A 25300-nucleotide genomic window follows, 5' to 3' on the forward strand; every position below is an offset into this window, starting at 1 on the left:
TCTGCTCCATGTATGAGGCTTGTCACACTTGAGGTAGCAAAAATCATCGTGTAAATTGTGTTGAGATTCCACTTTTCCCTACACACTTAACAGCATCTTAAACCAAAATCCCTCTGCCTACAAGCTGGTCGAAGAGTCACTGCTAACATTCATTTATTTTTTCACAGTGAAGTGTCTGTGAATAAGTATGTGTGGGTGTTTTGAGAGGCCTTTCATGGTTCAGTGCTCCTGTGTGAACAAGACTGTGCCTGTCAGGTCAACGTGACTCTCCTGTGATGTCCCCAAGAAGAAGCAGCCTAAGCCCCTGCAGCTTGGCTGCTCTTGCTGTGGCACTGCTGAGAGGCAGCCTGCAGAAAACCCATGGATCCTGAGCTCTGCTTCACCAGGTGAGGTGAAGGATGCCTCACCTGGATAGTTACTGTGATTCCATCAGAGATGGCGTGTGCCATTGCTCATGGACAGCAAAACAAAGCAAGGTAAGGGGTGCTTCTCCAGACTTCACCTGGAGTCTATTTCATAGCAGTGCCCCTGCTCCTACTTCACTAACCTGTCCTTAAAAAAATAAAACACTACCAGTAAAGAAAATGTGGATTTAGCTGGTGATCCCGAGTGCATGCTGCAGAAGAGGAAACTGCACTTGAGTTTGTTCCCTTGCAGGGAACCAACCAAGCTGGGAGATGGAAACTTGGTGAGGAGCTGCTGTTATCTCAACTACAGCTGTAAGCAGTGCAGAGCTTTCAGGCTTTCTGAACAGTCAAACTTCTAAAAATCTGCAACAGGCTATGACCTTTCAATACCTGATGTAGCTCTAATGATGTAAAACTATGCACTACTGCTATGTGCAATAGTCTGCTTAAAACCAATTCTATGGCCAGGCTGGGAACTACCTTCATTAATCAAATGGTATGGAAGGGAAGGCTGGATCATGGTTGTGATGAACTTTCCACAAACTTTCCAGACAAATTTCAGTGATGGCAGTGAGGGCTGCTGGGAGACAAGTGTATGGGAGATGGAATAATGTTAGCCTTGATGTTTAAAAACAGAAGGAAAAAGGCATGACATTTTCCCCTAAATTTCTGCGTTGTTTTTTATATGTACCTGTAAAGCATGATCAAACCTCCCTATTCTCCTTCCCAGAATAAAGAGAGGGTTCTCTATAGATTAGCACTATAAACTGAGTGTTTTGAGCTGTGACTGGTGCCTAGATATCCTGTTTTCCCCTAGTCCAAGTCTGTGATTCTTAAACATAACATAGAAGTTCAACAGTACTAACTGCAAAGCAACTGCTCTGAGTTTTGTTTGGCATTTTCTGCACTTGTTTCTTGGTCCATTTAAGCCCTGTCTTGTTCAATATCTGCCTCACTGACGTGATGGGAAGTGTCACACTATGCTCATCTGCACATGACATTAAACAGGACCTCGGTGTATCCGTGGGGGAACTCAAGGGGAGTGAAGTAACTTTTGAGGCCGAGAGTAGTGGGAGTTTTCACAGGAGATTGCTAATGTGACTGTGGGAGAACAGAAATGTCTGCAGAAACCGCATCCCAGGAAAGTCAGGCAGATGGAAGCCTGGGAGGCGTCCCCTGGAGCGGGGGAACCGGCAGGGATGGCAGCGGGCCCCTGGCTGGCTCCCTGCTCGCCTCCTGCAGCAGCGAGGGACGCCAGCAGGCCAGCTGCCCGGGAGAGGGCTCTGCTGCCCTGCTCTGGGGACAGCCTGGACCTTCCTACCGCAGAGAAAAGGCCATTTCAAGGCGGGCTGGCCAAAGCACAGCACGGGGGAGACCCGCTTTGGGTAATGAGAAAGCCGCTCGGGAGATTCTGCTGCACCCCGAGCGTGGCAGGAGCTGTCCTGAGGGATTTGGAGAGAGCTCCGATGGTGACAGCTCCCCGTGCCCGGGGACAGAGCAGGGGTGAAACGCCCTCTGTCCAACGCCAGCACCCTGCTTCTGTTACAAACAACAAACAAACAACAAAACAAAACCCCACAAACAAACAAACAAAAAAACAAATCAAAAACCAAAACACCAAGAAAAATCCACAACTAAAATGTCCAGACTGGGAAGGCAGAGATACCACAGAGTGCTGAAATACCAGAATTGAATGCTTGAAAGGGTACTATTTAGAATTATTTTTTTTTACAGCTGAGATGAAAATTAACCATTATACACGTGTGTGTAACAGGCCTGGTGAACTCCTTTGTACAGCAGCACTTCTGAGGGAAACTGTGTAACTGATGTAGTTCTCTCCATCCTCCAAAAAAGGACAACCTAATAATTTGCAAAATATGTGTTTATTTTTAAAAAAGCAGAATACTCCCACTTCATGAAAGCTGTAAGACTGCTTAAGTGGGACAATTTATTACACAATACAGGTGCTCTGTACAGCCAGTAAGAATTAACTGCTTTGCATAACATGAATTTCCCATAGGAAACATAATGAGCATAACAAAGTATATTGGAAACAAAAGGGTGCACTTAAGGAAGAAGACTAGAAACTGAAGTATAAAAAGTGAAAGAGTAAATCAGTTTTCTCTCATTTTCTCTAAAAGTAACAATTTGAATTCTAAAACAAAGGCAGACAAATACATATATAAAAATCTTTATACAAATTTAAAAAAGCATATGTAAGACATAAATATAACAAAGGAGAGACCAAATGTCATCTTTTGATGGATCAGTACCATCTGAAGCCTGTTTACATATTCTCTACATTTTTACCTCTTTTTATTAGGCCGAAGTAACACTCATAAAGAAGATTCAATGTATCACATTTCAGGCTCAAAAGTAAACAGTACATCACTATTGTGATGAAATCTTACAGGGATACACTGACCTGGGCCCAGTGTACATCTGTTCCACAAGTGCACTTTCCTCAGATTTATTCCGACTCTAAACTGTCTCTCCAGCATACTACCCAAGCAATCTCCAAGAGCTTGTATTAAAGACTTCCTTGCTCCCCCTTACCAAAACCAAGAGGGAATGTTTTATTAACAGCTAAGGGAAGTTAGGATTGATTCTTGGTCTGCAGCTAAAAAGGATTTATGGGTTATTATTGATTTTTTCACTGTTCCTCAGCAAAGCAGCTCAGTAAGTACCTATAGCTGCTGAGATTCCCCAGAAGAATGCCTTGGTACACTGTGTTCAGACGGCTCAGACAAAAGCTTTTACTACCTGCTGCCTTTCTTTTTTAACATCTTCGAGTTTTTCCTTGGTTCAGTCTCCCCTTCATGTGAACTCTGTGACTTCTCTCTGAAAGGATAAATAAGAAAAAGAAAACAAAATTGCTGACAGTTTAAAATGCTGTACTGCCCTCTTAAACGAAATTAATTTTGGTAAAAGAAAGGCGCTTGCTATATAAACTTCTGCACTCACTGGTTTCAGCTGCCTCTATTGAGGCTGTCAAAACAAAGTTGCAAAAACATAAACGTTCTTTTGTTGGGTCCCTGTTCCCTACACACATCTCCCTTGTTGGCTGTGGGAAAGGAGTGCATGAAAAGGGTTGATGCCATCAGGAAAAGGAACCATCTCCTGAAGTCAGTCCCAGGCTGAGGTCACTCAGGGGATAAATACTTTCCCCCAAAGGCCTGTGGCTCCTGAGAACCAACTGTTTGCTTTGCCTGTCAGCAGGATTTTCTCTGCTCAATATATCAAGCCACAGCAACCAGCTGGCTGGCTTGATCTGCCCGTAGTAATCAGCTGGCATCTTTCAGGTTTGTAGCCATTTCTTCTCTAGTTAGCACCCAGCATAAGCCAACTGAAACATCTATCAAGTAAACCATTGTTGGAGCTGCTACTCACATCAGCCAAAGACCGGCGCTTGCCTTTATTCCTGAAATAAAGGTAGAAGCTGAAAGCCTAAATACCACAGACCATATTTTGGTTGCTACATTTCAGCCTAGTTCCACTGAATTCACTTGTCTCTGCTGATTTATGCTGTTTGTGACTCAGGTTTAAATAAAACTAAATAAAAGAAATTTGGAAATAGAATTTCTCATTTCTCTACCTTTAATCAAAGCTATTTATAAAATACATAGCAGTACAGACAAGCAAATACAGATGAATTTCCTAACTTTAAAAAAGATCATGGGTTAACAAAGGTTAAGTACATGTGAGAGGTAAATACTAAGGAAGCTCAGCTAGTGCAAGCATTATGTTTTGAGTTTGATTGACATACCTTCTTAAGAAGTAGATTTTGAAGTTTTTGTATTAAAAAAGGGATTTTTTTATAAATAACTTTTCACATATCCTATTTTTAGTCTCTAAGGTACCTGCATAAGCCAGAAGTTTTTCCATGGGGCTCTTGAATATATTCATCTTTTTCTGCTGGTTCGGGCGACTGGATGGTCTGCCTTTTGGAATTTGCTTTTTCACCTGAATTGACAAATGCAGTGGATTAAAAATAAATAAATAATAATAATCACATATAGTAGAGGCTTGTTTGGTTCTGATAAATCTAAAACAAAAAAATTACACTCTAACACTCCACACATACCTATTATTATTCCAAGGAAACCACTCCACCTTACATTAGCCCAGCACACTGCTTTTTTTACCACTGGTTAGTTCTCACACAGCAGACTGTGAACTGCCACACTTAACACCGAAGTGAGCTTCCATGTAGTGCAACAGGTGAAAACCCTATTATAAATTTTCTTAGCAAGTAACTCAAAAAGGCTTTTTATTACCACCAAACAGAAGAAAAGCAAGTTCATATTTTTGGGTGATCTGAATCAGAAAAACATGATGTTAAGAATTCACTGCTTTTAGGGCCTTGAACTAAGCTTCCACATACATCTGTGCAGTCACGGTGCCTACCAAGGCAAACAAATCTGCACAGCTGAGAAACAACAGCTGGGGAGAGACACTTCAAAACTGTGCAGGTGAGTGAGCTACTTTTCCCTTTCAGGCACCCATCTTGCCTGCCAGCATCTTTCAAATGTAATGCCATATGTTTCATTCTGATAATGACAGAAAGATTGCACAGCTCAAAGGATGACACTTGTACACTGCATCTGAAATGTGGACCAGGAAACATGACTGCTATTCTAAAAATTTGCCCCCGAGTACCTCTTGAAGAATGAATTAGTATAATTTGTTAAAACTACAGTAGATTCATAAAAATAGATCAAGCTTCTGATTCAGTAGGATTGTCATGTGTGGGAGGCAATTCTTCCATTCTACCAGGAGAATGAAAGCTGGGTGATTCAACTCTACTGTTCTCCCATGGATTTAGCAATTGAGCTGAACAGAGTCATTTCTAAGGGACATGACAAAGATATGAAAAATGTTTTGGTTTCAGCAAGGAAAAGCCTTACCTCAGTGGACACAATGTAATCTATTGGTTAAAGGCTCCTCTGGGGTGAGGAAAGGTGACACTTGTTTGTGGCTGTGCTGCTGGAGAACTGGGTGACCTTGAAAGGTTTCATTACTTTTCTACAAATTAGGGAAATGGCGCTGATGAAAAATCTCTCCTGAAACTCAAATGTGTTATAATGCAAAATCTGCACTGATTTGTGGAATTATGTGGGGTTTTTTTAACAATTCAGCATAGAACCAACCTGCTGGCTTGCTCCTTTTGGAAGGCTTCTTCTTCAGAGTCAGTGGAACTCGGGTCAGCACAGCCAACTCTCTCACAAAGTCCTGCTCTGCTTCCTGCATGCAAAGACAAAGCAGCAACCCCTGAACACAACACAGCTCAATTCTGGGTTATGTTATTACATGTGGCACAACAAAACAGGCACACCACTGCAGAAACACAAGAAGCAATATGGGAAACGATCAGGGAAGAGTTCCTACAGGACAGTAATGTCTCAGCACTGATTTCAACTAGGGTAGCAAAGAGACCCCTACAATCTGTCCCATGTTTTTACACTGAATGTTTCAGATCTATGAACCATTTCACTCTGATTTACCCTTAGTTGATTCTCCAACTCAGTTCCTAGGTGGTGCAATCCCAGCAGCTTCTGTTTCAGAGACTCCAGACGAATTTGTTGCTGCTGTTCAAACCGAGCCAAAATCTTGTTTTGCTGTAGCACTACCCTGGTGAAGAGAAATGCAGATGTATAGATGTTGTCCAGTGCAAGGTTGAAATACAATCCTGTCAAAGTCTGTCCAGAAGATTTGTAGAGAGAAAAGCTCATTAACAATACTGGCCCAGCCAGCTTCTGCTGGGACAGAAAATTTTGTGGTAGATTTTTAGATTTACTTATTTTAATAACCTGCTTTGGCTGTCCATAGGATACAAGGTCCTTTTGGAGGTAGGAATTACAGGAGTTTGCAGTGTCCATGCTTGGACTCTGGGAGCTGGAATTGAGCTCTAAAGTTGAAGCCTGCTTTCAAAACTATTGTATGTTTCTAGGGTCAGTTTTACTCTGCTTGCCAAAGGGCCAAGCTGTCCAAAGACCAGGTGTGAGGGTAAGGGATTAAGAATTAGGTATTTCATCCAGGGCTCTTCAGTACCAGGCTGAGCCATCAACATGTTAATTCAAGACTTGGCAACTGAAACCATTAACAACTGTATTCTTCACTTGTTTTACTTTTCTGGTTAAGGATTATCATTAATAGAGCACAACCTAAATGGCTGCAACTTTGCTGAAGCTGTATTTCTTCTGTTTTCTTTCCTGATCTACCTTAAAGCAATGCTGCAAATCACCCATCAAATTCCTCAGGGAAGGAGGTAACACAAATAGTTCCTGCCATTTACACTCAATGGAGCTGCTATTGTAATGGTCACTGCTTACAGAGGTTACCTTTCAGCATTTGCTTTTTGAACTCACAGTCCTAACCTTGCACCAAGGGCAAAAAGAAATAAAACAGTCAAACAATGGTGAGTTTATAGGAGTTAGATAAATTAATGTAAGCCTTGTAATTAATTACAAAGGACTAGACTATGAAGGAAATCTTAATGGCAATAGGAAAACAGGTTTGATTACTGATGATTATGAGACCAGCTTAGATGCTGCATAGTTACACTCTTCAATACCACACTTCTGCTTGTGAAGCTTTTTGTGAAGAATTTGTGAAGGCAAATTTCAGTGTATTTTGTTTTATAATATAAGAAAAGATTAGGGGAGGAAAAAAACCTGAGACAACAACTAGAAGTGAATTTGTATGTCAGAATAAATGACAAATTTGATAATGAATAACTAACAGATCTTTCATGTAACCCTTTATTACATAAATCCATTTCTTTAACTCACACAAGGATAAAAAAGTGGACAATGATATCTTTCAGTTTAGAAGAAACAGAATGTCTAAAGAAAGATTTAGCCTCTTTACAATGTCAAAATTGCAGCTGTTGTGTTTTTCTGGATAATAAAGCAAGAGTAAAGACATTAAATGACTACAAAAATGTATCATGTACATGACAAGCCATAGAGCTTTTTATGACAACTTACTCCTTTTTAACTGCAGTTCTTTTTGTCTGGACTTTAAGTTTCATTCAATCAGTAATTAATTAAATATGATTTTTATTGAACTAACGTTTGAGGGCTTCCATTCTAAATTTAGTGTGAGTAATCTTGATTTTCCAAGGCATTCACTGAAGCCGTCTTTCCATTTTGAGTATTTTTTTGGGCTTCAAACATTTTCATTGTATGTTTTTCAGTATATGTTTTCTCCACAGCAAACTAACAAACACTTTTGAAGTTCAAAGTACAAAGGATGAAATGTAATGAATTACATTCAGCATTGGTTCCCATCCTACATTTATGTTAAATTTCTTTTAAAATTTGGCATATGTTTTGGCATTGTATTTCATTCTCTTTTTTTCAAACTGCCTAAATATAGTTCTTCAATCTGTAACTAATGACCATCAAAAAGTTTATTTAATAAGAAAGTAATTCTCTGAGATCAAAGGGCAGACATCATTTGGCAATAGGTATTTCTTTTCTATCAAAGACAAGTATAAAATGCAAACTCAAGACATTTATTCAGCTAGACATTTATGTAGATCTGCAATCACTCACGAAGTTTAAACAGACAGCAGTGCTGCTGCCTGGTCTGACCTTTGGTGGACTGTGGATGACACATTTAGGAGGCCTTTGGTGTGTTTTTCTTTCAATGCCAGTTCCTTCTCTTTACTCTTCAGTCTGATCCTTTCATTTCTTTCTGCTGAAATAATGTTTATGAAAATTTTTTTGCTCACAATTAAAAACTGAGTTGTGACAACTTTCATCAAAAATTAATTCTGATTCTAGGTAGTCTTTCAAAACTTACTGCTCCTTAGGGATATCAAGAACTTCTTACACACTCTGTCACTCTGATCTGCTGCAAAGAGAATACTTTATGCATAATTTAGCTGAGACAGGAATGTCACTGAATTCCTGTTTACCTGCTTCTCCCACTAGGCTAACTGATGGAATTCAAAGCAGCAATTTTCTAAAAAGATCTTGATGCCTTAAGCAAGAACTGTAATACCTAAACAACAAATGAAATATAAAGAAAACCTTCCCCTCAGAGGTGACTTATTCCTGGGAATGCCAAGCTTCACAAGATATCCCCTCAAATGACAGGAAACTATTCTGGTTACTTTTGCATATGCTCACACTCAGTGTCTGAGTGCTTATTTGCTGTCCAGGCTCCTGATTCTTGGCCCTTAAGTCCTGCCTGGCAGCAAGGCTTGGGCACATCTGACAGGACCCTGTACCACTCCTTTTCAACTAAACAGGAGAGAAATGCATGGGTTTATAACAGATCAGGGTATGTAACCTTCATCTGGGGAGCATCCAACCTTTTCTGAGCACTCAGAGAGGCTGACAGGCACCTTTCCTTCCAACTGCACCATCAGGGAGCAGTTACTGAGTGTACTCTGGGCTGGGCTGGCCTGGCTGTGCCCGCCCACCTTTGCTCCTGTGGCTGTGCCAGGCAGACTAAATTCAGATTTCCTAGGCCAAGGGATGCCAGAAGAAGCAAAATCCTCTAGCCCTACATTAAGCACAGTCACTGGGAGGCAGAATTGTCTTACAGTTGTCAATATCATACAAACCTTGTAAGGATTTCAGATGTTGGAGCTTTTTTCCTTCATAGCCTTCTGTGATTTTTCCTAATTGCTGGTAGTAGTTTTGCACCAGTCTACTGATATTATTGCTGGTCCCATACACACTTTCAACAGCAGATTCCACCAGTTTCTCCTATATCAGACAGTACAAGTCACAATTAATTTTCCAAGCCCAAAAATGTTTTGAACTGTTTAAAAAACCCCATACCTAATTTGGTATGTACACACAAAATTTTGAATTTTAAATGTGGCTTTAAAAATGGGGCAGACTGAGATACTGAAAACCATGCTATATTTCAACATGAAAAATTGCAGCAAAATCTTTCTAATTTGCCTCATCTCCATCTGGGAAGGGATCATTTCCCTATCCATTCAATCTCTAGAGCCCATTTTAACAGCCAAGCCAACTGCTAGCAAAGCAAGCTAATCTATGTGTAGCTCTGCTCTGACTTTCCATTACATAGAAAATCCAAACGTTTACTTTGGAAAGAAAAAAAATAATTATTTATTATTAATCTATGATATAAGTTTAAATTTTAATTTTATTACCTATGAAATAATATTAAGCTATAAGTATACAAACACTATTAATTACTCACAAACCCTTTATCAATAGATAATCATCCCCATTTCTGTCTTCTTCTGCCATCAAGAGTTGTGACAATTTTTTTCCTATTCCAGTGTTTGACTTAATAAAACCTGTTTTGGCTGCTGTAGCAAATACTGTACTGCTACATAAGTGTTAGCTTGTAAATACTTTGCAAAACATGCTCAGTTTTAACACAGATCCTAATGGTCTTCTGCTGACACTTCCAGGCATAGGCTAATGCATACATTAAATTGCCTTCCATCTGTGCAAGGTGGCCCTTGTTTTGTTTGGAAAACTGCTTTTGACCATTTCCATACCTTGAAGTTCTGTCCATCATCTGAACTCTTCCTTTCAGCTTCCCCCCGGGCGTACTGCAGCAGTGTCTGCCCAATCACCTGCTCCATGTGCTGCTGAAGAAACTGAAGAGCTTCTTGGATTTCTGTGACTAGCTGCTGGTGAAATTCTAAATTGGTTTCTTGTGTTTCTTCCTCAAGCTTCTCTTCCTCTTCACGAATGTGGGACTCCTGGTAATCAGTGAGACAGCACTGCCATTTAATTATGTTAACAACTGGAGTCAGCTTCACTTTGAAAGAAAGGCCTGCACCCATTCAGAATGTCACGGTTTTAGTAATTGTAATAATACAATTTACAGAGGAGTTTGTACAGTCTTTTAGCACATTTGCCTTTCCAACAGAACTATAGCCTCTGTCATGACATGTACAGTAAAAGCTGCATCCTGTCCTATGAGTCACTTCTATGTGATGTATTCACACGTATGTGAAATATCCTGAGTCCAGTAAGAGATAACTGTGGATGCCTTGACAAACTGCAGAGGAGAAAGGCAGTTATGCACCAGGAAAACTTGCAGTTTGTGTGGTCTACCTGAGAAAAACTTGGCTTAGTACTTGGGAGTACCAATACCCAAGGGAGTACCAATGGCCCTGGGGACAGGTCACAGAGGTGTGTTATAACACTTGAAAACCATTTGTACAACATCCTCTGGTGGTGAGTTCTAAAGCTTCTCCATGTATTTCTTCATTTTGAACCTGACATCTGGTAACACTGCTAGGTGCTCTCTTCTTTCATTAGAAACATGTATAAAATGGTTCTCTACTCACATATTTGATGCTAGTTTTAAAACCTACGATATTCCAGAAGACACCTATTTTTTAGGCTAAAGAGTTCAAGTCCCTTGAGGTCTTTGGACCATCCTTGCCTTCATTTTTGTGCATGAGAAGTGCACACTTTTCATCTAAGCTCTCTTTAGTGAACAGTAGTATCTGCTTACCAGCATGTCCTGTTCTGTCATCCTTAAGTGTAGTAGTCTGCCACAGAGGGCCTTCTATTCTGTTGCTGATGTATTTCTCATATTTATATACTCAGTTAAGGCTAAATAACATTAAAATATTCTGGGAGAAGGCATAGTACCTATTTGATGCTTTCTTGGAAATAAGAAATGCAAGTAGAAAAAGAACATTCATTTGTAGGTATATTTATATTAATATGGGTTGTTCTGACATGTTATATTTATAGCTAAAACATATTTTTGAGGGTTTTGAGAAAGTTGAAATGTCATTGAACTGTTTCTCATCTTTTTTAGAAACCCAATGTCATGTGATTATGCCCAAGCTAGGATTCATTAATCATTTTACATTCTATAGGAAATCAATGGATAGACATGACATTGTCCAGCAGTATAAAACTGGCCCAACCCAATTAAATTTGGGTAAAACAACACAGTATGTCTGAAAATGTGGTTGAGTGTCTGCTAATTAACCTCCTCCTGGACTCTATCTTATAGATTGATTCTAGTTTTGCAGGTTGGTTGTAATATGTTTTTTCTCTCTTGACTTTTCCCATTCCACACCTATGTCCTACTTTTTCAGCAGCAAGAATTTTACATGTGTATTTTTAGGCATTTCCTTATGACATGGGTATTAGCTGGACTTGGAAAGAGATTATAATGGACAGAAGCCAAAGAAACACTAATACCTGAGGACATTTCATTTTCATTGGGGAATCCAGTGATTGCATCAATCAATCAATGTCTCCATGTGAGCTAAGTGAGAGGGAGCAGTGGAAAGCAAGATGCTGATCTTCTTATGGACAGAGAGAGAGAGAAAAAAGAATGAAAAATTATGACAGCTATAGAAGAACTTGCGTGGTGTGGTAGGAGTAAGAATTTCTCCTAATGCTCCAGTAAGAACTTCTCAAGTACATATTATGATCCCCAGCAGAATTAGTAGGAGCTTCTTTTACCCTGAAGCAGTAGCTTTGCAGAAGTCTTTTATACATGTTGGCATCCTTTTTGCATTAGTATTTTCCTACTATTAGTATTTTAGTATTAGTATTTTAGTAGTAGTATTAGTATTGATATAATATCAATAAATTGCTAAATAAGCTTGCTAGGGTAACACATATCACAGATGGCTATACACTCAATGAAGTATAAGGGATTTTAAAATGCCTGCCCAAACTACAACAGGCACACTCAGAGACCTCCTATGCCAGCAATGTGCACATTTTTGACAGAGAACATTTTTCTTTCTCCTTGGAGCTTGAACTCTTTTTTTTTTTTTATGGTTTACTTCTGCCATGGTTTCTTCTAATGCCAAATATCACAGCATATGAGACCCCTGGAGACAACCCACCTGGACACTGCACCTACCACTGCCTTCTGTAACTGCCACTGGTCCTCATCTTGGCACAGGGAGGATCCCTTCTGCAGGGTATGCTGCTCTCTCAGCTCCTGAAGCGAGCTCTTCTTTCTGGACAGTCGCATGCGCGCCAGGGCTGCCATTCCAACTCTTCGGAAGGTTAACCTTCTGAGTACTGAACACAGCAGAAGTCGGTGCTTTTGCAGTATATAGCTAACAGACCTGTAAAAAGGACCATTAAAAATCCATCAGTGAAGCTGGTTGCTGCTTTGGTACACCTATGTTCAGCAAAGTCATTGCTTAAAGGTGACAAGTTATTCTTCATGCCATGCAATGTCTTTTTGTACAAAGCATGCCTTGGAAAGCTGCTAAGGTGTAAAGAATGGGTACTGCTGTGTTACACTTCTAGTCCTGTCACACTGAAGTTAAATTAAAATGAAAACAGAAATAAAATAGCTAAATAACCATCTATATGTTGCTGGAATTAACATTTTATCTTGCAGAAAATGCAACTCCACTGTGACACAGGGAGTGCCAAGAGTCTGGTTCAAAACTAGAAACCACTCACAAACACAGCAGATACTCACAAAGCACACCAGGGACAAATCACATAAGATTTTTTTTTTTCCTAATTTCCAGGAGTCATGTCCATTTTTTTGAATTTGCTTTTGATACTCAGACAAAAATCTAGAGCAATTGGCTGTCTGTCAGAAGGTGCTAATAGTCCCTCAACACTGCTTTCCACAATGTAATGTACACAAGTTTTTATCAGTGAAGTTTTACTCCATTGCTGACTGATGAAACTGTGCTTACTCATCGCTGAGGCATCCTAGTCTGCTTACGACACCTTGAATTATCTTCTCTTGTTTCTCAGACAGGTGCTTTTGCATCACAGCAGACAGTGCATATTCTGTTATCCAGAGCTAAAAGCAGGAAAAAATAATTACAAATATAAGATACTCTGATTTCAGCCAGTCACTGCATAAAGAAACAAGGGTTTATTTTGCTAAAAAAAATCATCCCTTGCTTTCAAAAAGAAACTCATGCTGAATTAAAATTATTCTGTTTAGGAATATTTTTTTCAATTATCAAAACCTTAAAACAAAACTCACTGAAAAGAGGAGCTTTGCACTGGTTTGCATCAGCCCTGAGCTGTGTCTCCTACAAATGTTTTGGTTTCAACAACAGAGGAACAAGAAAAAGATAACAATATGACACAAAATACTACATTGACTCTGATCAGCAAGTTGCAGTAATCTTTTTATTTGTTGCTTTATTTTCACGAGTAGAGAATGTAGTTTTTCTTTTCACTGAACAAAATAAAGACATCATCTTTCATCACACTTCTGTCACAGTGAACACTGGAATATGTTGGAATATGCTGGAAATGGAGATTACATGATTAGTTAAGTATATGGACTGCAAGTTTACAGCTCCTTCACAGTGAGATTTTGATCAAAGAATTTCATCTTTAAATTAATTTTGATGGATTTGCCATTAGATTGTAAACTTTTGGAGATATGGACTTAGGATTTTGTTTAGTATGTTGACAATATTTAAGGAAGAGTAAGTCATAAGCTGAAATATTTGCAAGGCTCCAGCTCTCACTGTAAGATGAAGAGTATATTTTAGGCTACTGACAGCTGAATAAAAGCAGGTTACCTGCTGATGTATCCAGAGCCCTAAATTAAATATAATACCCAGGGTGTCTGACAATTTCACTTTGTGTTCCAGTGTCATTCAGAACATGAGGGACTAAATTTTCAGTTATGGCAGAGAGGTAGATTTCACTGTATCAGCATGTCCAGCAAAGTATTAGATGTTGTCCTGGTTGCAGGAGGGGGTGGAGCCGAGTGTGGCGTGGGCACATCCAAGTTGTTATTCTGTACTACCCACATCATAAATGTGGGGGTGGTTTTGGGGTGAAAATGAGCACGCCCCTCAGAAGTGGGCACCATTTTGCCTCTCCCTCTCCAGCAGGGTGTCAGCACCAGCCCCTGCAGATCCAGCTCCCATCAGCACCCCTGTTCCCCATCCCATTTTCTCCAGAACACACATGGTGCTGAAAGGACAGCGGCAGCAACGCTCAGCAGCAGCAGCACTGGACCAACAGAGCCCGTGCAGAAGCTGCCACAGGGAAGGACTGGTGGGATCAAACCCCACTGGCAACAGTGACAGCAATGGGGAGGTCCACTGACAGCAGCTGGGCTGAGCCTGGGCCAGCTGAGCTGAGCTGAAAGGAGATGGCAGAATGGTTGGAAAAGTGGCAGCGACCTGCAGGACCAGCACAGCGGAGGGACAAACAGTGGCACAGACACCTGTGCAGAACTGAACAGCAAAGCAGTGGTGCAGCCTGCCTCAGGGGATTTATTTGTCACTGGCTTTCATTGTTTCAGGCTGGGGGATGTGGGAAATGTTAGCCATGGGAGTTTCTTTACCATCCTGCCTTTGTTCCTGATGGCCACATGGGCAGTGAGTGGGAATGGTCTCCATATTACCATTGTCTGGGAAGCCAAGCGGACATGACCTACAGGGAGCATCTGCCATCTCTTTGTTTCTTCCCAGTGGTGAACTCCTTTTTTTCTGGGTAAAGCACCTTCTCTTTTTGTGTACCTTTGCTATTAATATTGCTGTTGTTACAGTGCATTTCTTACTCCATGGCTTTTGCTTTCAGTAAATCGTTATCTCAACCCATAGTCTCTGCTTTTTCCACTCCCTTACTGGAACAGGCAGGGGAAGGGGAGTGGCTCATTTGTAGTTTAGTTTCCATATGGTGCTAAAACCAGCACAAATGTGTAATTGCACAATTGTTAGTGTTAGAAATTAAGAGTGATACTGGGCCTCTCTGCTGGATATGTGTTTTTTCATTGGGAAGCAGGAGAGAGGCTTTCTCTGTGAGCACAGAATGAACTCCCCTGGGATGTGCAGAGAACATCAGAAACTTTGTCATCTTTGGCTTCAAAATAAAAATGTATTTCTTTCATGGCTAGTGCCTTCAATGTAGAATACACAGCGGCACATCTAACTGACCTCACTCAATGTAGAAAACATTACCAAAACACATGTTCCTGAGCAGGATGCCTGACAAGGATGAGCAGGCAGTCAACAAGTGACAGATGGGAAGAGTGCTGCTGAGCATGAGAAGCACAGCCCAAAAGACTGCATGGCACTGGAGACCCACTAGGCTGCTCTCAGCAAGAGCCTCAGACGTACCTGTGTAGCCAGATCTCAACTGATCTGAGTCTATGTGAGTCTGGTAATCACAGAGCACAGCTGAGCACAGTGTCTTCTCTGATTGCATGCTGCAAGCATCAAATTAAGGTCTATCAGGTCTCCAGGTATCATCATGACAGATGGCAAAGACTTGCTTGAAGTAATAATTGTTATCAGCATTTTCCTTTAGCAGCTCTGTGGATATAGCTCCTAGTATTTCACACCTCTCTGCACATGCCTTGTAGATCCATCACACTGTGTACTTTAATGTCTCTTTCAGCAGTTAAAAAAAAGTCTGAAAACGACCTTTTACTTTCTGGAAGTAATTTTATTTCCAGTGAGAGATTGGCTGTAGTTCAGATATGGCTTTCCATCATTTTTGGAGACCTGATTATTTACTAAGAAGTTGCTCTTGAAGGGCAAGTCAAACATGGGAATATATATCACCAAGAGACAGAACACAGGAGATGATATCTGAATTACAATTGGAATGGTAAATGATACAATATTGCAGCCAAGAACCCAAAATATAGCATCTCACTTGCTATCACTATATCATATCCAAAAGTATATCCTATCACTGTTAGTGATAACAATGACTACAAAGTGCTTCTGGTAGTTGTTACTTACTTCTGTTTATGAAGAAACAGCCTAGTTCTGTAGTAGTGAAGAGTTCCTTCTAAAGAATGAGTCACCTTTCCCATTAAGAGTTCATTTGAGGTAATCTGTATGCAGAATTTATAAAATGTCTCTGCACCTCCCTGAGACCAATGGGAAACTGAGAATACAGCAGAAATTCCTCCAGCACACAGTTATTAAACTGAACAGTAAAAGTGCCTCAGCTGGGTAAGTAGTAAGAGAACAAGAGGAGGAATTATTAAACACTTATGATGAGACAATAAATAAGGAAGATTGAGAATTAGACCAAATACTAAACCAGTGTTTTGTCTCAAAAAGGCCATTAGGAAGATGATCAAGATAGAAACAATCAGCTGGAATAAACAGGATATTATAAGTTCAATTGGAAACATCGCCTAGGCAGCTCACTGGGATGAGCTAGCAGAGCTGGGTATTTTTCACCTCCAAAATACATGAAGACCTCACACAGAGAGGCAGAAATGTGACAGCAAAGATTCTCTGGGAATGTTGAGGCTGCTGGCATGTGGCTGAAAACCAGCAAAACAGAGACAACTACTTCTTCAGGCCAGGTGGCAAGGTCAGGCTCTGTGCTTGCACCAATACTCCTGTGTTGGGTCAAGTCACCACACACATCTCCAAGCTTTCTTGTTCTTGGGAATAGCCTTACTTTGCTCAAAGATAGGTTGCATGGAGGGGACACACTCATGCTGCTGCACAGACTTAGCAGCTGCAACAGAGATCAGACTCTCTGATTCCTGCATTCAACCAGTAAAACCAGTGACAGAAGTATGGTAAATGGGGGAGTAAAGCTCTAAGGAACATCTGGCTTCTTGAAGTGTTATTCCAATAGCTATGAAAAAATAAACCAGAGAAAGTGGTAAAATGCACACCATGTCAAAGCTAGTAAGCAGGTGCCAGTTCAGCTTTCTGGGTGCCAAGCAATGATGTGGGAATGGATGGAAATCTCATCCCATTTTTTTTATGTAGGCTTCCAAATATTTTGCTTCTTGGTTACGAGACCATTACAGGATCTTCTGAAGCTAAGTATTACTCTCTGGCAATAAAGGTGAGGAATATGTCTCTCCCTTCTGTTTTGACATCTTTAGCATAGATTATTCAGGGAATGAAAGGAAAGTGATTTCTCTGTCTCAGCCTGTAGATGGGGTGCGATGCACACTGACTGCCAAGTGAGTCTCATCCTGGTGCAGGAGGCTGCTCCCTGAAACTGCTCTCTACAGAAATCATGAGTGAGGGACTGTGTGGGAAAATGCTCTACATTTATTTTCATTAGTCATTTATTCCAATTTGCCTCACTCATATCCACAATCCTACAAGGCAGAGTTATATATGAAACTGCTCTTTTTTCTTTTCAGTTGTAAAAGTGATTCTTTTCATCCCAAGGACATCATATTCCAGACATGTATAAATGCTAGGAAAGATCATCTAAAAAGAAGTAAAGGGAAAAATGTCTTTTAGAGCCACTTTGAAAAGCACACATAAATACCCTGGTGAAAAGTCTTCTTTTGTTAAAACTTCCCAAGCCTGTAAAGCAGGTGACTGTGTAACTCTTAGCATAGCACATTTATCAAGAGGGAAATGAAGGACATATCTCCTGCTGCAAAATGCCTGACAGTTTAAAAGGCCAGTCAACATGACTGTTGATTTATGGATCTTTTGTCAGACCCAGAACTCTAACACCTATGGGTTCTCCCAAATGACATAATCACCTGGCACAAGTGTCCAATATCTCTTTTTCTTAACGTGGGAACCAAGTGCTCCTTTTTGTAAGGACGCAAGTGTCAGCTTATTGCTTAAATGTTCATGCTGCTGTTTTATAGTAAGAAAGGGACAAGAGATGCACTTTGCATTTGAACCTAATATAATGGGTTGTGATGTTTTTCAGACTCATGAAAATTTACCAGCATTTCTTTGGTGGAATAGCTATCTCCCAGCATGCTCTCTTTTGAGATAAAGCAGATTTTTTCCCAGTTCAAATTCCTTCCAAAAAGCCACAAGCATTAAGTTAAAGAAGGTACTTAGGGTCCTGAACAGAATATTGTCTTGAGGAATCATAAAATAAACTTCTCACTAAGAGAAACTCTTATCTCTTCTTGGAATTTATCCTGCAGAATCACTTGTCCTTAGGACAGCTCTGTCTGCCACTCAGGAAATTTTTGTATTGAGTAAAGCCTGGCTGCAGTGTTGGTGAGTCAGAGACCAGTGGGAGAGCGCTGTCATTGCTAAGTTAATTCCTCTATAGCTCTATACCTCAGTAATTACTGTTAATGATGTCAGAAAACCTTTTGGTTTTTTTATTTTTTATTTTTGTTCCAGCTAGGAAGTCATCTGCTTTACATTATTCATGCTGGGGTACACAAAGTGATGGAAAGTCAATTTTCTAATTTAAATAACCTATGCTTGAGCATGACCAAAACACCTGAATTCACATATAATGAATCCATCACACAGTGCTGCCCAAAGACCTATTATCTAGCAGCTGAGTGCTGGAGATGAACTAATCCTCTAAATCCTTTGAGAAAAAATCCCAGGGTATGCTTTCTCCACTCAACAGCGTGCCCAATGATAGCAGGAGGAATGTACAAACAGCATTTTTGGAGGTAAACGACAGACTTGAGACGCTCTGTGGTGAGTCTCTTGTTAAATGCATCCTCTCCATCCCTGAACAATGGCTGAGGCTCAGTGGGACAGTGGGAAGGCCACAGGTGCCCTAATGTGCACTCTGACATGACATTTTTCATAAGTTGCACACCAGAACCTCCTGTTTCCCTGTGTTTTTTTATGACAGTGAATATCACCACATTGCTTAGGGCTCTGTGCACTACAAGATATCCTCCAGGCCATGCACATATAAGGACAGGAAATTTGTGCACCCTTGATAAATGTGAAAATGAACAGGAAGGTTTAAACTTGACAAGTCAGGTATTCAATCTAACCCTTGATTAAAAGGAGAAAAATAATTAAAAAGTAAAAATGAGGTCAGACATTGTTTCATTAATCACCGAAGGTACAGATATGCCAAAATCAAACACTAAATGCCAGCCAACAGTCCTGGGAAGTACAAATATAACTAAACACATGAGCAGACCCACTGGCAGTGGGGGCTGGTCCCAAGCACAGTTTAGTTTAGTTTGCTAGATAGCCCTGTGGCACCAAACAGAAAAACAGGATTGTTTTTCAAAACAGTTCAGTTACAATGAAGGAAATATAAAAAGATCAGGGAGATGCATGTTGCATAACTCCAGATTAAGGAAAATATAGAAGAAATAAAAAGGAAATGTCTCGGAATTTTCAATGAAGTATTTTACTTTTGTATTTCCAAGGGTGTTCTAAACCCACTGGTTAGCAAAGAACTTTACCAGATTTAATAGGAAGCCCACAGTATCCTGAATCACGGTGTTTTACAGCAGAATCCTAAATATGAGTGGGTAAAAAAGTTGAACACCTTAATGCAGTTTGCAATAATTAGGGACCTGCTCAGTACTTCAATAACAGAGTATTGGACTGTTTAGGCACTTCAGAGAATGAGGGCAAGGGAAAATATGTTTCTGCCAGTGTTAAAGAAATCTGCCAACCTTTTATTTAAGAAGCTCCAATTACTCTCTACATTGCAGCACACACTCAACATTTAGGAAAGGACACACCTTTGAATAGAGAAGGTATTTCTTTGAGTAAGCTGTGTTAGAAGCAGTGTTGACAGACACATAGCACTGCATGAATAAACTGAAGGTATATTTGAGCCCCAGTCTGATGCTAAAGACACCTGTCTCAGCATTTACTCTTGTTCTCTCCTCTGGTGTCAATGCCCCCTATGGTGGGCACACACTGAGCAGGAAAGCTGGATTCCCTGTTTTTTCACCTTCACAGAGTAGAGTAAGTTTATAAAAGTACGTATCATACGTTTCCAGTTATTAGTGTTAATGCATAAAAATTAGTAAGAGATATTTATCATTGCAAGGCTTCCATGCCAGTAAACTGTATTTATATGTACCCTCTCCAAACAGACCTGATGAAGGATTTTTTGAACTGTTTCTGTAGATGCCAAGAGTTGAGGACATCAGAGAGCAGCCTCACCTGAAAGTGTTTATGTGCTGACAAAGCTGTCAAACACTGTGGACAGATGTTCAGTAATTACTCTCTGACTCCTCTATGCAGGCCTACATGCACAGCATACATATTCACTCCATGCTGCAGGTAAAACTGCTTCCTCCTCAGGCTAGAGCTGTTTCTGGACCAGGCTGTATATTTATACACTAAACACTCCCCACAGATAAGGAGCTTGGTAATTTTTTTCTGTATCCCATTTTTCAGACACTGAGATCTCAAAATACAACATGGATCTTACTTCTTTTTCTTGCAATAGCTGTTCCTGGAAAAGCTTCCAGCGCCTCTGGCGGTGGTTCTCCCATTTCTCCAGCTGAGGGACCAAATTCTCCTGCCATTCCTCCTTCAGAAGCTCACATTCTCTTACAGAGAGACTGGTCACCACAGGCAGGGTCTGAAGAAACAGCTCCGTCACCAACTCTGCTAAAGCATGGGAAGCCTTAGAGTACAGCTCCTAACAGAGGGACAGAGAGGGACAGAGAGAAACAGGTGACAAAGTGAGCCCCCAGCCCTTTGGAGTTCTTTCCATGTATATTCCATGATAGATGCCAGTGAGGGAACCATGTGAATACACTGGGCTGGTGACCAAATCCTAGAGCTAAAATCCAATGCCACTAAGGCTTGAGTTAAAAAGACCAGGTTTTATGGATGGAACAACTTAAATGTTTTGGTTTAAGCTACACAAGGCATTTAAAATACAACATTGGCAAGAGCACGTGAGACCCTGTGCCCTAACTGTTGCTCACATGTGACTGCAGTAGAAAAGAGTATCTTATTTTACTGGCTATGGTAATGTGTTATAAAAACTACTCTTTTGAAAGTTGCTGTGGAAACAATCCAGTGTAGCCTCACAGGCACATTTTCTCAGGTGCTGAAATTAAATGAATGAAGGAAGAGGGAAGAGTTAAAAGAGATGCTATGGCTTTTAGCTAGACAAAAGTGACATTAGTCATGTCAGTTGCTGGTACTTCAAAATATGACACTCTTCAATGCCTGAAGAACAGAATTATTCAAATTCATTCTGACGCAGAATAGTTTCAAGCCTAGGAAAACAAACATCTTCTGATTTTAAGCAAACTAGTCCCATATGAACAGTTTTTAATTGCTGAGGCTGTTTCACTTAGAGGAAGCACTGAGGTGATTTAGTCAGATGGCACTCAAACTAAAAACTCTGTTCTAGTTTCACTGTCAAATACACAGTGGTAATAGGAGCTGTGCTGGCAAACTTAGTGCCATTTGAGATAATTCCTGGGGAGAAGGAGTGGGGACAGGTAGCTTTCTCAGCCGAAAAGGGAGCAAAACCACACTGGAAAGTCACACGGACACTGCAGTATTCCTGCAGGATGATGAGCTATTTTTGGGTGAGCTCTGCATGATGCTACCAGCCCAAAAAGCTTTACTGCCTAGCTGGGCTTGCTTTCATTGCAACCAGTGTTAACCCTCTTGAAAACACATATATTTCTTCATTTTATTTAGAATACTGATATTTTTAAAACTCGTTTAAGAATTCCTGTTAAAAGAACAAGTCAGTTCTTCTAGATGCTGCCTAAAAACAGGTTTAATTACAATTTCTTAGATGATCAAGACCTAGTACCTCTCAATAGAAACACAGGGATATTTATCATAGACAACAAAAGTTCTAGTGGAATTTTTTTTTTGCTGGGGAAATACACTGCTATAATGCACTGTGGTGTAAAAGCTCATTTGAACTGCTAGATATTGAATTATAAAATACAAAATACTAAAAAACAATAATAAAACTCCACAAAAACCAAAAGAGAATATTCAAGTGCAAGGACAAGAACACAGAAATGAAGACCAGAACTTAGGTTGAATGTGAAATATGGTTTTGTGCCCCCAGAATGATACATTTGGGGTTCATGTAATGTTTCCACAATACCTTTATCTGTTCTGTGGTTAGGTTTATGAATATCCTTTGACCTGATTGATTTCTGAAAAATATTTTAGTATTTCTCATTTATTGTAAAATATACAAGCTGTGCACTGAGTACTAAATCATTATTTTCCTCCTATGATCCCTCTAGGATGCTAATCACCGTATTAATTAACTTTCACAGACAATAAATAGCTTAACAGCTCTCTGCAGTAACCTCTTCTTATGGATAAAACTGAGGCACGACACTACAAAACATGTTCACTACACCTTTGTGATGAGCTGTCTCAGTCCTTTCCACTCTCTTACCTGTTTAAAGAAGGCAGAATTTTCAGAATCAGGCTCCCAGGGCTTTCTTTAATTTCAAAGCATTCTAAATTCTTGAAAATTGGACTATGACTTTTTGAAAATGAGTACTGGCCATAAGTATGAGAATTAGTAGCCAAAGACCCAACATAATATCTAACTTCTGATAATACTTTTCTCATTTCTAATGATTGTTCACAATTTAGACATGACAGTATCATTAAGCAAACATTTGCTACACTTGCTTGAGGGATTATTAGAGTTACATACCTACTCCTTAATTATTAGAGTTACAAGTTCCTGTTATAACAAGAGGCATGATTTATACCATTCTAATCATCTGTGTAGTTGTGGGCCTGGCTTAGCTTGGCAAAAGCAATGCCAAATGGTTTGTTTGAATTCTCTCTTCTGCTGTTATTTTAAAAAGCAAGGCTCCAAGTTCTCAGATTTATCATAACCTCAAAGGTACTGCATTTCTAATCTGCATATCCCATACAACATTTAAAGAATAATGGCTCTATCTCTGTAAACCATCTCTCCTCTGAGCTTTACCAGCCTTTCAGGACATGTTAATTCTCCTGCCTTTACTGGGTGTTCAGTGATATAAGAATTTCTATTAGGTCTGAAATAGTTCAGGAGTCTAGAGGAGTCCATGGCATTTCTACTGCAGTAGATCAAAATATCTCAGGCAGGGTGTTAAGGAATTCTGTTCTTAAACAGTGGCAGCTAAATCCCTTTTGAACACATTTTGCTGTGGAACTGATAGCATTTCCCTGGCATGCTCACAGCTCTGTGTTATTATTTGCTATGAAATACTTTGCACACAACAAAAATTTTGTTCCCTGTTGTCACTGTCATTTTGTTCTCTCTGTACCCCCTGCACATTCAAATTATACTGTATGCTTTTGGCACTACCAAAAACATGGGACAGCCACTGAAGAAAAATGTGATTAGGTCTTGTTCCTACAAAATTACTTATCTGTATCACCTCATCAATGTGATAATCACATGGATATCAGAGCCCAGGCAACCCTTGCAAGGCAGACCCAAGAGGAGAGCATGCTGTACCCAGAGGCCATACCACAGGGACAACACAGTGATCATGCTGTTTAATGCACTTCAAAACATGTGGCAGAATGGCCTTTTAAAATTTGGGAGGGGAAATACTAAGTCTACATTTAGGAAAGATTGCAGATGTGATTGAACTCTACCCAGCAACTCAAGATAGCCAAGTAATTCAAAACTATTTGTACTCTAAGGAATGTACTTGATTTCAAACTGCAATAAAGTCTGTGAGCAGGGATGGCACACCATATATCATAAAAGTTATTTTCCACAGGAAAGAAAAGAAAAATCAGTACTGCTTCCAGGGTCTTATTTTTGGACTAGAGCATCTACAAATATTTTTTACAAGCTTCCTGATATGCCATCTCTTGTTTTCAGAGTTTTGACTTAATGAAATTCATTCAAATTGATTCCATTAATAGAATAGCTGATTGCTGTATTGAATGAACCTGTTTGTAGTACCTGGCAGTCAATCTCAAAGCTTTTGAAAAAATCCCTAGTGAAATACATCAAGCATAAAGAAATACCACGGGGTACACATGGAAATAAAATGGGCTTAGATTAAAATGCTGAGTGCATCTGAATTTTAAACAAGGCAGTAAATATATAATTTTGTCAAAAACCAGGGGAAATACATAGCTTATCAGATTTCACTCAAAAAACAATATTAATTCTCCCCCTTAAATCTAAATGATTAAAAGGCTCCTATATATAGATGAGTGAATAGTGAAATTGTGAAGCAGAAAAAATTATTTAGAAAGGCTGATTGTACTTTATTTTACATGCCTGCCACTGAAAAGTATATATTATCTCAAAGAGGCAACTGCACAGCTATTTGTTAACTTGTGATAGAACATTTTATTAAAGGAATTGAAGTATCTGATCAAAGCTGTATAACCCTGTTCCATGTACCTCCAGAAGCTCAGTGGCTAGGACACTTGGTTAGGAGGCAAGAGATTCATCTCCCAACCCATATTGCATCTTACAAAGGACAGGGATTAAATAGTCAGATCATACATCCCATAAATACATAAAAAAAATTCTGGGACATTGGACACACACACAGCACTGGCCACTAGAAGATATTTCACATATACTCAGAAGATACACTCACTCGAAATGGGGAAAAATTGATTGCATGTACTTCTCTCTTCCACATGAAGAATTCTGGAAAGTCAACTGGGAAATGAAAACCCTACCTGCTTTTAAGCATCCTAACATCAATAAAGTACAGTGACACTGAAGTCATCCTTAGCACAGGTCAATAAATAAGCCCCACTGCTTAATTTCCACACATTTAAAATGAAGGTTTATTGAAATGTCAGTCTTGCTCCCTCACTGGTCTTTGATTTATTCAAGAGGCAGTTTCAATCTTCTCTTTTGGCACTCCTTTTTTAGAAATATGCCTTTGTGGATAAGGTAATGACTTTTATGAGATCTAACTATTAGCCAATTGTGAATCTGCATAGTGGTAAAATACATCTTCTTACACAGTAAGACAAGAGAAAAACTTTAGAATGAAGGCTGCCCCTATCAGACATCTTGCATCAGACTTAACTGCCGCGACCAAAACAAATCTAATAGTGCCTAAACCCAGAAATAGAATGGGCTCCCATGGTCTGAGTTCACATATTTAATCTATCAGATGATACCGTATTTTTGGGGTAAGTCACAAGGGCAAAAATTTCAAAAGTGAACCTCTGAGGTGGAGGTCTCTTGACAGGGATTTCTACCTGAGACAAACTTCAGTGATTACTCTAAAAAAGATGCCAGCTCTTGGTACCCAGAAATGCAGTCCAGCATCCTTAACCATATCCT

At 39.8% G+C, this 25300-nt stretch overlaps 1 protein-coding gene across 2 annotated transcripts in view; it reads right to left on the reverse strand.

Moving 5' to 3' along the window:
* Positions 1–2271: 2271 nt before the first annotated feature.
* The window catches only part of EVC (EvC ciliary complex subunit 1), a 49548-nt gene continuing 26519 nt past the window's right edge, over positions 2272–25300 (reverse strand). Inside the window, exons 12-21 of one of the 2 annotated variants that reach the window (XM_086889216.1) lie at positions 20459–20671; positions 13057–13166; positions 12255–12465; positions 9904–10110; positions 8986–9130; positions 8006–8111; positions 5912–6038; positions 5558–5651; positions 4268–4370; positions 2272–3248 (exon numbers count right to left, since the gene is read on the reverse strand). In XM_086889216.1, coding sequence (XP_086745342.1) covers positions 3167–3248; positions 4268–4370; positions 5558–5651; positions 5912–6038; positions 8006–8111; positions 8986–9130; positions 9904–10110; positions 12255–12465; positions 13057–13166; positions 20459–20671 — 1398 coding nt within the window. In that variant the 3' untranslated portion in view covers positions 2272–3166. The remainder of the gene's footprint in view (positions 3249–4267; positions 4371–5557; positions 5652–5911; positions 6039–8005; positions 8112–8985; positions 9131–9903; positions 10111–12254; positions 12466–13056; positions 13167–20458; positions 20672–25300) is intronic. The other variant, XM_086889217.1, reaches the window with a different exon arrangement.

The sequence above is a fragment of the Cyanistes caeruleus genome, chromosome 5 (assembly GCF_971803275.1).
Source record: "Cyanistes caeruleus chromosome 5, bCyaCae1.hap1.1, whole genome shotgun sequence".
Lineage (NCBI taxonomy): Eukaryota > Metazoa > Chordata > Aves > Passeriformes > Paridae > Cyanistes > Cyanistes caeruleus.